This window comes from Lepidochelys olivacea (genome assembly GCF_965140295.1).
Source record: "Lepidochelys olivacea isolate rLepOli2 genome assembly, chromosome: 10".
NCBI lineage: Eukaryota > Metazoa > Chordata > Testudines > Cheloniidae > Lepidochelys > Lepidochelys olivacea.
In genome coordinates this window covers 64,938,813-64,952,797 of record NC_140420.1, presented here as the reverse complement: position 1 = coordinate 64,952,797, position 13,985 = coordinate 64,938,813, and the positions used below count along the sequence as shown (strand labels likewise).

Here is a 13,985-nt window from a genome sequence, read left to right as displayed (position 1 = left end):
TTTGGAAGATCGTTATTCAGTTAACATGGGAAAAAGGAAAAGAATAATGCTTTTCACCATTCTGGGTATAGTTAAAAAGAAAATACTGACTGTAGAATCAGAAAGGGGATGAAATCCCCTAAATCACTTTGCTGATTTTTCAGAAATACAGTTATCAAATAGTAAATACTTCACATATTCATAAGAGTATAATACTCAACATTCCTATAGTGTCTCCCATCCAGTGATTGTATAAGCACTAATGAAACAAGATAAGTATTGTTATCACCATTTTACACATAGAGAAATGGAGGCACAGTGAGATTAAGTGATTTGCCCATGGTTATACCAGAAGTCCAAGATGATGGGTGTGTGGAAGAAAAAGAAAGAAGTTGATATCAGAGGAGCATGGAGGTTAGGCTGGAGAGCAGAAGGAGGTACGAGTAAACTGTTAAATTTCAGAGGACCTTGAAGAACAAGGGAGATATTTTGTACTGTATTCTGATGGGGCAGCGGGTATATCCTTCTCTGAGTTGGTGAGGAGATATTCTATTTAGGAGAGACTTACTTTGGGAGATTTGGGACTTATCTTTACTTTGAAGGAGGACTTAGAGGGTCTACTCACTTTTTGGGGAAGGTTCAACAGAAATCCAGAGGGGGTGGTTTGTTTTGGAAGATCGGAGGCAAGTTTACCTGCTGAATGGGGATTAGCTACAACAGTTCTGAAATACAGAATTCCTAGTACCCTGCAGGCAACAGAGGGGTGATCATCTAAGGCAGCAAAATAGAAGGCTAGAAAATGTGAAGTGGCTGTGAGGGCCGGTAGTTTTCTAGTTTGCCAGGGACAGCAAAATGTTTAATGCTGACATAGCTCTCAGAATATCTCTAGCCAAGGCACTCAGAGATGGAATTTTTTGAATATTACCTATTCTTCAGGCCTCACTTGACTTATCTAGAGAATAAATATACCTAACTTTTAAAAAATGTGTTGTGCCTTCATTATATTTGAGTGATAGGAAAGAGCGGTAATGTCCTTCTCTAGGGAAAGGAGCAGTGTGTGTGTTCGGCCTTAAAGATGGTAAGCTACTGAATGCCTGGGTGAGGTAAAACCCAGAGGACTCTGAAAGTCTGAGTCAGAGGGGAAGATGAGTCTTCAAAAGAGCTGCAGTGAAATCTGATGAATAGCATGATTTAGTCACGGCCATGGAAACAAAACCAGATATGGAAAGCAATTATAAAATGATCCCTGTTAAATTCAGTGGCTCATAACTGTGAGTTTCTAATTAGTCTTTGTATCAAAATGAAGTCCTATCATTACAACATAAAGTGGAGGGCCGTTTGTAGTACCACCCTTTGTATTAAGTATCGGGGGTAGCCCTGTTAGTCTGTATCCACAAAAACACCAAGGAGTCCGGTGGCACCTTAAAGACTAACAGATTTATTTGGGCATAAGCTTTCGTGGGCTAGAACCAACTTCATCGGATGCATGGAGTGAAAATTACAGATGCAGGCATTATTATACTGACACAATAATGCCTGCATCTGTAATTTTTACTCCATGCATCCAATGAAGTGGGTTCTAGCCCACGAAAGCTTATGCCCAAATAAATCTGTTAGCCTTTAACCTTTGTATTGTGATTTTTAAAAGACTTTTTTTTTTGTGCACTTGCTTTCATCCTTTGATAATTTTTTATAATCAGTATAAAAGAAACAACTCCCAGATAAAGAACTGCAGTGAAATAATGGGTTTTGGAAATGTTTCTTACCTCTCTTTGTTGGGTTTCATGTTGATGTTGCCAATGATCTTAATATCAGCATATTTTATTCTGAATTTGCTTAGAAGTGAAGTCATCCTGAAAACAAAGGGGAGAACACTTCATCACTGCATTTTTAAGTACCTCAGATCAAAGAGTGCTCGTAAATGAGTTAAGTCATCAAAAGCGATCGTCTAGTATTTTAACTTTAACTATATGACAAGTGAATTTATCTGAAATGCTTTAGTTAGTGTTTCTGTTTTCAATTACAGAATTTTATAGATAAACTATAAACCAGGGGTCTGGCAATACCAGAAATGCTACAGTGCTGCTGTAGCACTGAAGGGTAGACACTTACTACAGTGATGGAAGGGATTCTTCTGTCACTGTAGTAAATCAGCCTCTTCGAGAGGCAGTAGTTAGGTTGACGGAAGAGTTCTGGGGTTAAGTTGGCTTTACTACTAATTATTTCACATGTAATTTTTCACAGCCCTGAGCGATGTAGTTAAGCTGACCTAACTTTGTAGAGTGGACCAGCCCTAAATTACTAGCGGAAGATCAGTGGGAATTGCATAAAGATACAGAAAGCAAGAGCAACAGACAGAGGGAGGTATGTTTACATTTTAGGGGAAACATTGGTTCTTTGATCAAATATTTTAAAAGATTAAATTCCAAAAGATCTGTCAGATACAAAGAAATATAGGAGAGAATTCTCTCTTCCAGTTGACAGTACAGACCTCTATCATCCGAGTTATCAACAGAGCTTATGTGCATTGAATAAATAAAGCACAACTGTACCGATTGGAGAGGAGAATTTGGTCACAGGTTTGATAAGCAGTATTTGGAATTTTATCAATCTGTGCACTCATGTGGTCCCACTACTATAGTATGTGAGCACTTCCCCAAAAAATTAAAAATAGAAAAACTATCTATCTATCTATCTATCTATCTATCTATCTATCTATCTATCTATCTATCTATCTATCTATCTATCTATCTATCTATCTATCTATCTATCTATCTATCTATCTATCTATCTATCTATCTATCTATCTATCTATCTCTATTTCTTCCTTTCCAGCCTGTAGGAGAAATAGCTTGATTATTTTACAGTTTTTATTTGTGTGCACTGTGTTAGCCAATTCAGATATTGGTTTTGCATTTAGTTCCAAAGTTGGCTACTTCTACAGTAGTAGTCAGGGAGTGTTTGCAGTGATTCACTTTCTAGATTCCTTGCTTTCTTTTCTATAACTAATTTTTGGAGTTTGGCAGGATCCAAGAGTTTCCTAGGGCAGATCATTATGGTGAATTCTTCTTGCCTATGAGGAGAGTTTTTATTTCCACTTGGAGGAGGAAGTTATCTGAACAGGATTGAGCAGGAGCATTTCTTGCAGTTTATGTCTACATCTAGTCCAGGATATGGCTGGCTGTTGGAAGTGGGTGCAGAGATTAACTGTGAGAATGCTAAAGTGGAGAGTTTGGTTTGTGGTATAGTATCAAAAGTGTTGTCTGTGTTGATGTTGAAGTCTCCTCAGATAAATCTTTTAAACTTTATCACCATGTCAGGTAATGTCTCTTTCAGCTCCTTTGGAAAGCTTTTAGTGTTTGACAGATGAGTAGGATGTTGAAGTTAGTTGTATCTCTGGATTCACAGATTAAATTGGCATACACCAAGGATTTTGTTTCAAATGATGATGTCCCTGTATTTAAGGTCAAAAGGAATAGAATGACCAATTTGCCTCCAAGTTTGTCTTTCTTGGGTATGGGTATAGAGAATGAGGTAAACTCATGTTGAGTCTGCAGTGTCAGTCATCCACACAGACTTGGTCGGGGGACTTGTTGATGATAAGATGGTAGTCAGTGAAGACCTATTGACCACAGAGATTGCACTGATCAGCCTGAGCACTGGGTCCTGGCATTTGCAGAAACAGTGGTGGCAATAAAAATACCTGTATCTGCCCATTGGTTAGTAAGGCTACTAAGTTCTGATGTACCCATAACAATGCCAAAACATCTTGCTTCAGCTCTAAATGAAATTGATTGTTGTCTGTGCCAGGTCAAAATCTGGAAGCCAATTGCCAGTCTGAGTAGGTAGGCCAGCCATTGCATTGTGGCCGTGGGGGGAAGGAATCCTTTCTTTCAAGCAGCAGAGAAACTACAGAGCCATTTTGCATAGTTTATCCCAACTCAATGACTGGAATACCCTCCACAGATACTTATGTAGCCTTTTTTACACAAGTGTGGGAAGCTTGGCCGGATCTACATAGCTCAGTGCCACACTGGGGAGAGAGGTTTCACAGTCCCACTCCATGGAACTTCATCCATACCCTTGTGGAATGTCAGCTATTCAAGCCCTCATAAGAGAATGCAACCAAACCACAGGGCAGTCTTGTCTTGACTGATTTCCAACTCATGCAGTTATATCCTTCCTACTTAAATTCCCCCTGTAGTGATAATTGGATAGTTATTCTTCACTTCCTGTCCTAACCAGTTGCCTAGTGATGCTCTGTTGTGTTAAACAGTTACTGAATTCCAATCCAAATTGGCTGCTTTGGAAAGAATGGTGTTATATAAATGACTATTATAAAGAGCTCACATTAGCAACTTTGTTTTGCACATGGATGGAAAGCAGACTATAGCTCAGAGGTCTAGAAAGTTTTAAAACTAAATGACTTGGTTTTCAGCTCTTAAAAGTTTGTACTTGCTAATCACATTTTTGTGGGCTGTCTGTCTATAGCAGTGGTTTTCAAACTTTGGGTTGTGACCCAGTACTGCCTTGCTCAGCACTCAGGGACCCTGGCAGCTGGCCAGTAAAAACTAGTAGTCCCTACCTGTTCTGACACCATGCTGCATCCTGGAAGTGGCCGGCAGCAGGTCCAGCTCCTAGGCAGGGGGGCCATGGGGCTCCACGCGCTGCCCCCGCCCCAGGCACTGGCTCTGCACTCCCATTGGCCAGGAACTGGCCAGTGGGAGCTGGGGGAGGGGGCGGTGCCTGCAGGTGAGAGCTGCGTGGAGCCACTTGTGCACCCCTGCCTAGGAGATGGACCTGCTGCTGGCCGCTTCTAGGGCACAGCATGGTCCATGGTTCCAGGACAGGTGGGAAGCCTGCCTCTGCACCCCGGCTGCGTCACTGACTGGGAGCCGCCAGAGGTAAGCCCGTATCCCAACCCCGTGCTCCAATCCCCTGCCCCAGCCCTGATCCCCCCAATCTGGAGCCCCTTCCTGCACCCTAAACCCCTCATCCCTGGCCCCACCACAGAGCCTGCACCCCCAGCCCCTTACCCCAGACCAGAGCCCTCCTCCACACCCTGAACCCCTCATTCCCGGCCCCACCCCGCAGCCCTAACCCCTATATCCCAACAGTCTGCTCCAGCCCTGAGCCCCCTCCCACACCGCAAACTCCTCATCCTCAGCTCCATTGGGTCTTGGGCATCAACAATTTCCTTCAACTGGGTCACCAAAAAAAAAGTTTGAAAACAACTGGTCTATAGCATGTGCATCTAGGAGGCTTCATATGCAGTTTCACTTGTTAACTAGTCAAAATCATATAAAACACAAAGGTTTTCATATTACAGACTAAAGAGTCTCATTCTCTAAGGAGGGAACATGACCTATTAGGCAGAGAATATGTGGGGTGTGATCTTCCTATGCTAGTCATCATTTATATTTAAGATTAATGACCCCTAAGGCCCTTTTCAAGTGTTAGACATCTCTATATTAAATATACTTTTATTACTGTTCAAAATAAAGCAAGCTGGAGCTGCTCAGAAATCTAAGGTTACTACTAGAGGAGACTATATACAACTAATATTCATAAGCAATCAAAACATTTTAAACAGTAGTGGGGAAAATAGTTAAATTTACGCTAGTTTTTCATCTTCGATCCGGTTGATCTTTCCTCCAGTGAAGATCCTTAATTTACAATCCTTCCACTTTTTCCTCATAGTCAGAATATAGGGAATTAGGAGTGTTAAACCTGGATAAACATATAAACCACAGGGAGATCAAATGAGTATCTTGTGTGGTAAAAATCATAGGCGCCGACTCCGTGAGTGCTCAGGCGCTGGAGTACCCATGGGGAAAAAATAGCTGTTCAGTGTGGGCAGGAGGCAGTGGGTTGAGGGGGTGGAGCGGGGGCAGGAAGAGGCGGAGCAAGGGTGGGGCCTTCGGGGAAGGGGCAAAATGGGGGCGGGGCCTCAGGGGAGAGCGGGGTTGGAGCACCCACCCAGAAAAATGAAAGTCTTTGCTTGTGATAAAAATAAAGCCTTCTCCTTTACTTCGTAGTGACATACACAAATTTGTCGTAAAATATTTAAGCCATGTAAAAAATAACCTACATAATGTAAGTGTTATCACTTTATATAAATCCCCAAGTATGCATTCATATTTGGCAACATAAAAATCTTTCTCCCTATGGTGTCCTTTTGAATCTCTTACCTCCATCATCAAACAGCCACCAAACATCAATTGTTCCTTTCCCTTGTTTCTTTTTAAACTGATTGCTGGCTTCTAGCAGCCTCTGATTGAATTCACCCACATGCATAGACTGGATTGTGTTAATGCTGCTGTCTGAAATGAGAAAGAAAACTGTGTATCTTCTTTTCTTTTGAGAACTGAAACAAAGCAACTTTCTGATAAATCTGCTTTCAGGAAACAAGGAGGAAAAAACCCCCATCATCTGGGTGAAATTTTTCTTCTTCCTGTTTCTTTTTGGGAATTGGAACCCTTTGGACAAAATAATGCAATGTCTCGTAGGGAATCAAAAATGAGGAGTGAAATTTTGTCTAATCTCAAAATAGTTTATATTATCTTTTACATTAAACAAAGAATATATGCTTGTTTTTAAATGTGGGATTATAAAGCAATGAATTGATTTCAGATCACGGCATAAGGTGGTATTTTATTCACCATTAATTATTATGTAGATAATGTATTGAAATGATTCAGGCCCCAAACCTACAAACATTTATGCATGTGCTTAAATGTATTCACATAAGTAAAACCAAAAAACCTCACAAAACATTAGGAGACATCTTCATTGACATAGTGAAAGCGTTCAGTTCGGTATCTCACAAAGGCATGGTATGGTGCTTTCTGTCAGTGAGGGGTATCACATGTGATATGACTTCTGTTTGATTGTCACCACATGAGCTTGGTTTGACTTGCATACTTAAAGTCAGCATGTGCGTAAATGCTTACAGGATGTGTGTTTTAGTGTCCTTTTGGGGCATGCTTTCAGTTATATCTGTTGGAGGTACATGGACTATCTTGGTAACATGATTCTTAGGCCTCAATCCTGAAAACCCTTACTGCACAAATAGATCATCTTCTGAACCTTAATGTGTCAGCACACACAACTTCCATAGGTACCAATTGGAACTGCAGTGCATAAGCAAATTTGCTCTTGTGTTAGTTTTTATGATATCGGGACCTTACTGCATCAAATTATAAGAGCTGTAAAAGGGAGCAGGTTTCTGTGGATGAGATAACCTATTCTAAAATGGGTATCATTGACACATATAGGAAGATAGGAACTGTTTCGAAAAATGTAAGGAATAACCTTTTTTTTTTACCTTTTATATTACAGACATATTAATGTTTTGCAAAATATTGAATCTTCCATAAAATATATTATAGGGCTTGCTAAAGGGAGATGTGAACAACTAAGTAGATACAGAGAAGGTTGAGGTGGGGCAAAGACCTAAAGACCTTCTGGGCAATTTCTCCATGTATACAAGCCCTAAGGGTGGGAGGAAAATTTAAGCATGGGACATATATAACGCCCTAGAAGACCTTTGTGTTAATTTAAAAATAGGATTTGCTTCTTATTGCAATGCTGGTTCTGTCTAAAAATGTCTATATACTAACAATATTTTTCCCATTCCATTATTCTTTGAAGCCAGTGACTTTATTACAGTTACCTTCCAGTGATTTCAAAGAGACAGTGTCAGAGCAATATTTAAAGTGGAGCAGACAGGCATCTTTATAGCTTTTGCTCTGATGTATTAGGTTCAGAAGATGCTTTGTGCAGTCTTTGAGTGTTCCCAGAGTTTTGACAAGATAATTCTAAAACAATTATCAGCTTTCCTGTGTGGTATGGCATCTATGTTGGGAGTTCTAACAACTCCAGGGAGAATATATTTATAAACAAAATGAGAAGACAGGAATATTTACTAATATAATGTATTTTCATATTTCTGTTTGAAAAGCGTTCAGAGCAAAAGTGTGCAATATGTATTTCCTATTAGAGCTGATGAGAAAATAGAAATCCCTTTCTTAAAAGGGCAGTGTCTGTCAAAATTATTTTCCAGTGCAAAATTCCCAACCAGCTCTATTTTCTTTCTGAACTGACCAGAAAAGAGAGGCTGAAGCATGTTAGATTTTGTAGCATTTGTTATGAGAGGACATTCTGTTCTAACATGCAAAATTAACTAAGCACTGCCAACTAAAGAATTGATCACATTTTCTGCTATTAGTCTGTGATAACTTCTTGCTATCACTGGGAGTTGAGTATATAGATAGACCATAGTTTCTGTAGTAGAAAATTCAAAAAAATATTTTTATTAATGCAAAAATGGTTTTGGATGGGTCATTATCATACCCTAACAATTGTGAAATGAGAATTTTAATTCGGTGAACCTTTACCTGTAGATTTACTATATTTCTCATTTGGGTTTGTTTACATCCCATATAAATTTTAATAGTCTAGATCCTACCACACTATACTACTTACAGTCCATTTTATTTGTTTCATAACATGTTATACATTTGCTTTCAGTGCTTATGCATACATTGGTTCACTCCTTTAGTATGATAGTGTACCCACAACATAGAACTGTGGCCATTTTTATAACATATTTTTTCATCCACACATTGTGGGTTTTGTGTATAATAGAGAATTTGAGTTTGATTGTTCCCTGAATTCTGTGCACAGTTCAACATTTTTATAAAATTTCAGAAAAATGACCCCAATATAAGAAAATAACTTGATCTGTGTTTGTGCAAACATTTAGTATCCATACCCAATTTTATCAATTAGATAAAAAGTAAAAAACCAAAGCCATGCATTTCATCTGAAAAATGTCAAAAGAAATTAATTCTGTCATATCAGGTAACATCTTGTACCAGCATAGATCACTATATACCTATTACATAGTTATCTCAACTAATATATTGTGACAGGGTCAGGCCAGATGGCTACAGGAGAGTGATAGAAGGCAGATATATTAGCCCCAGATTAAGTAGGTCCCTTTCCCCTGGGTAAGGTAACAGGGAAGGTTCCAGAACAATCAGGAACCTTCTGAAGACAATTAGGACAGGTTGATTAGAACACCTGCAGCCAATCAAGAAGCTGCTAGAATCAATTAAGGCAGGCTAATAGAGCACCTGGGTTTTAAAAAGGGAACTCTCTTCAGTTTGTGGTGTGCGTGTGAGGAGTTGGGAGCAAGAGGCACTAGGAGCTGAGAGTGAGAACGCAGAGTGTTGGAGGACTGAGGTGTACCAGCATTATCAGACACCAGGAGGAAGGTCCTATGGTGAGGATAAAGAAGGTGTTGGGAGGAGGCCATGGGGAAGTAGTCTAGGGAGTTGTAGCTGTCGCACAGCTGTTCCAGGAGGCACTCTAGACAGCTGCATTCCACAGGGCCCTGGGCTGGAACCCAGAATAGAGGACAGGCCCGGGTTCCCCCCAAAATCCTCCCAACTCCTGGTCAGACACAGGAGGAGTTGACCTGGACTGTGAATTCAGAAAAACGGCCAAGCTGAGGGCTGCTGTGGAGCTCCAAGGCGAGCAAATCCACCAATAAGCGCAAGACCCACCAAGGCAGCGCAGGAACTTTGTCACAATATTTATGTTCGGGGGGGGGGGATGTAGTACCAGAACCCAAGTCCACAGCATTCTGCTACTCCATTAGCACATTTCCCTAATGTGTTGTCTGGATTAAATGGCAGCTCCACTAGCTAAAGTCAAAGGACATCATTGTACCTTAGAAGCTTTTCTCTAGAATGAAGGTATAGCTGTGTATCAGTGAAAGTGTTATAAAATGTCCTTTTATGTCATTTACAAGCTTACCTTTTTTGGTTACACGCTTGGTAATATTGAGCTTTCTGGCTTTGCCAAACAATCCACAGATACCACGACTTTCTTCTTCAAATTCATTGTCTTTAATGGTAGCTTCTAGTGCCAGCCTCTCCTGCTCTAACTTCTCTAATTCCTCTGTTAATTGAAAGCAACACTGGAAACTAGTAACACAATAATTTACAGTTTAAATTAAACTGTTGATGGTAATAACATTGAGAGTTATAATTATCTGTTATGATTCTTAGTATACACTGTAAAAATATTGGGATATGGACAATTTTTGTGAAATGATTTTCCTAGTAGGTGTCAGGAAACTCAATATGTGAAAGCTCTAGTTCAGGGTGGACCATACTCATCCATAGAGATTGCATTGTTATCAAGTGTTACTCTGTTGCTCTCTATCTTTAGTTTGCTAGTCCACCAGATCAGAAATAGCAGTATCACTGTACTTTATAGTAAGATAATACTTTGGTTTGTTTTTTCTGTCAAGGATATCAAAGCATTTTATAAAAGCTGATTTTGTCCAAACTGGGAAACCAAGGCACAGAAGTAGTAAGTGATTTGCCCCATGTGTCACACTGAGTTATAGAGTTTAAGGCCAGAAGGGACGACCAAATCATCTAGTCTTACCTCCTGTATATCACACACCACCACCCAGCATCTGCACACTAAACCCAACAACTGAAATTAGACCAAAGTATTACAGCCCACAGGAAACTAGACTTTTACGTGCCAGAGGCAGAGAATACGAGGGGCTGAGTGAGGTCACTAACTAAGGTCCCAGTGCACAGTCCTCTGAAGTGAATCGAGTCTTCTCATTCACTTCAGTAGGCTGTGGATCAGACTCTAAATTGTGAACATGATCCAGTTGCCTAATTCTCAGTCCTCTTCAGTAATCACAAGAGCAGACTGCCTCCTATTTTGAGATGCTCATAAATATTTGAGTACTTACACTGAATATGTGACCACCGTATATATTGAAAATATTACAGTACTTTATCTTGTGTTGATGCATTTTGAAATGCTTGCTGCAGAGACAGAAGAGTCCGCTAAACTATTCTGTATATGTAATATAAAAAATCCCTTCTGTCTTGGAGAAAATGAGCTTTTCTCCAAGGAAAAGTGGCATCCACTGCTATTGAATTTATTATGGTGAGGTAGTAGTTAATATGATGTAAGCACTAGTTCGTAGTAAGCTTTTTTAATAAGGAATGTTGTTTTCTTTGGAGTGAGATATGGTACAAAAGTATTCTTCCCTGGCTGATAAATTACCTGTGTATATATATAAAATCATCTGCGGCCATTAGAGTTTATTAGCTCTGTTGGTGCTCTGAATTGCTAAAAAAAAATTTTAAATTCGACTCCAGTATAATAGCATAGTGCCTATGTTTATTAGGACATGATGATAACCACTGACATACACTTACTCAAAACTAAAGATTCAGTTATTCTTTTAAACATAATGATGTAGTGAATCTAATAGAACACAGTGTTTCTTTTCCCACTTCCTAGCCTAATGTGTTTGTATGTTAAATATCATCCGCTTCAAAAGAGTTCTCATTGTTGACTTTTTTAGGGTCAATTGTAATTTCTAGTTGTATTTCTATTTCTTTGACAATTTGCACCTTGATAAACTAAAGTAAATGTTAAGAATTGATATTTATCACTGTTACATTGGAGTCTTATAGAATGTGTTTTCCCAGAGAGGTTTAAAATAGGAGTCAGTGCTTGACTGTTTCCCAGTCAAATAATCAAAGTGTTAGGGATATCAACAGGGAAGTCCGCAGAGGCTGATTTGGAATTTAACAGTGTGTTTGAAAGTGGAGTGCTCATCTGCTCTAGTTTTTTAAAAGGAAGTTCTGGAACTTTTTATGCTTAAAGATCTTAAAGGTAACTTGCTGTTGGGTTTAACAAAATTAGCTTGCCCACTAAGGAATGGGCTTTAGTTTTGTGATTACTTGCATAGAAGATTCTGCTATTCCATGTCTCCTTTGGGTATAAATGACTGCATTTTGGTATGTGTACCAACAGGATACTGCAAGGAGAAATGAGAAAGGCAAAATTCCAGCAGGTGGCAGCAAAGAGTCATCATTCTGTTTTATGATTAACTCGTATACCTATTTTTGTATTAGATTTAGTCCACTTCATGTACAGTAGAAAAAGAAAAATACTTCATTTTGTGTACAGTGGCTTAATTGCCATAGCTCAGTTGCATGTTTCTCCTGCAGTGGACTAACTCTCAGTGGGACAGTAATTCTATTGCAATCCTGAGGGTTCTTCTGGTGGGGTTTCATTTGGTATTCTCCTTTTTAAGTGTCCTTGGGAGGCAGTGAGATGCCTACAAACCCTACACATCCCAAGGATGAAAAGAGAAAGTGATGGCAACTGTGTGGATCCAGGAAACCCCCATACTAGAAGAACCCCGCCACTCCATGTCCACTAGAACTATGCACTGTCCCCTTTGGAAAGGGGAATTGCAGCTGCAATGGGGACTTGGTGCTCCATATAGATGCACTAACTTTGTGTGGATTTTGCAGGTGAAATCTACTGTGACACAGAGTAGCACAGACAGGGTTTAGAGAGTGGTAGCTCCCACAAGTCCCAGCAATGTCAGTCTTGGAGAGCTGCCCTATAGAGTCTCCAAGAGCAGGGAGGGAACATACATTGGAGCCACCCGTCACCCTAGTTGTGCCTGATTTTACTACTTCAATCCATGCCAAGGAGGGGGTGTCTTGGGACCCCAGTTCTGTGAAGCAGTGTGCAGGACCTCTGATCAGTTCTAAGGCCCACCCTTGAAGGCCTTTCTCAGGGCAATACGTGCATTTACTTCTGTGGGAGCTCTGCCACAGTACGGATATTGGCCAGGACTACATGCTTACAAGTAAGAGGCAGTAGGTAGCTGTGTTGCCCCAGGAGAAGGACAGGAACCAGACTGTGATTCTGAGAGTGACAGCCTCATCCCTTGGACCAGGGGGATTCGACAAGTAATCTGTGCCAGAGTTTTGCTGACACAACCTCCTTCTCCCTTTGGGCAGGTGTCTGAAACTGTTTTTAGCTCTTTATTTTGGAATGACTAGATTTCAAGCTGACAGTGGACCTTTAATTTTTTTTCACTAACATGGAGAAAATGGTGTGATGCTCCAGCATTTACACATATTTTATTGGTTCTCAGCTTCTGGATATCTTACATTATTAAGCTGTAGGTTAACAAGTCATTGAGCAGGACTACAGTGGATTGTTATGTTTGGAAACCAATAGGAAAATGATAGTTTAAAAAACAAGCATACCTTAATAATAGAAGTTAAGTGCAATTCCATTATTCCATCACTACATACCTTGAACCTGGAGGACTTGAGATATATCAAATCCTTGGCTAATTCTGACAATAACCACGCCAAGCTCAAAATCAAATGCATCACTGAAAACAAAAATAAAATGATTATGGGCACTTTCTCACCAGTGGTATTGTAGTTAAAAAAAAAAAAGTGGATAAGCTAACCCAAACTAAACTCCATATTCCTCAAATGACAAGTGGGTAAACTCCATTTACCGCATTTACCCTTATCTACACTACTGCCTTACCCTGTACGTGTCACTGCCTAACTTAATGACATTCAGAGAAATGTTAATGCTTGGTATGAAGCATTGTGGGCCACACACTGCCCTGCAATGGCTAAGTCCACCAGAGGTGAAATGTGGCCAAAACTAAGCAAATGTGAATTTGCAGGGTTCCAGTGACTCTTCCTCTCAAGACAAAGGAGTTGGTGCTTGTGAGAAACGGAGAGGTTGTCCCCGAGGTGGACCTTCCTCTCACAATTGCCTCTAAGCTCCCCCTTGTCAGCTTCTTTAGTTGTTGTGCCACCCTTGAGTGGCTCCTCCATGATAGTGCCCCATTCCATCCCTTCTGAGCATCAGGAGACATGGAGTGGGTTTTACTGCTGGCTGAGGTTTTACTGTTTGGCAGTGTGCTGGGAGGGAGGGGGAGGAAGCGGGGAAGAGGCAGGTCCGGGATTTGGGGGAGAGGGCGGAGTTGGGGCAGGGACTTTGGGGAAGGGGTGGGAAGAGGTGGGGTGGGCCCACATGGAAGGGGTAGAGTGGGGGTGGGGCCTGGGGCCAGAGGTAGGGTTGAGCACCCAGGGGGAAGTGGGGAAGTTGGTGCCTATGTTCCATAG

At 40.6% G+C, this 13,985-nt stretch overlaps 1 protein-coding gene and 1 long non-coding RNA gene across 6 annotated transcripts in view; one reads left to right on the top strand and one right to left on the bottom strand.

Annotated features, from left to right (window-relative positions):
- Positions 1–13,985, bottom strand: part of SLC12A1 (solute carrier family 12 member 1) — a 67,751-nt gene that overhangs the window by 8,075 nt on the left and 45,691 nt on the right. For all 5 annotated transcript variants that reach the window (XM_084641854.1, XM_084641857.1, XM_084641853.1 and 2 more), the window contains 5 exons: positions 13,149–13,231; positions 9,805–9,948; positions 6,171–6,302; positions 5,598–5,709; positions 1,746–1,832 (listed from right to left, as the gene is read on the bottom strand). In XM_084641854.1, the coding sequence (XP_084497980.1) occupies positions 1,746–1,832; positions 5,598–5,709; positions 6,171–6,302; positions 9,805–9,948; positions 13,149–13,231 (558 nt within the window). The remainder of the gene's footprint in view (positions 1–1,745; positions 1,833–5,597; positions 5,710–6,170; positions 6,303–9,804; positions 9,949–13,148; positions 13,232–13,985) is intronic.
- Positions 1–13,985, top strand: part of LOC311527656 — a 38,314-nt gene that overhangs the window by 13,627 nt on the left and 10,702 nt on the right. The gene's annotated exons all lie outside the window — the stretch shown is intronic.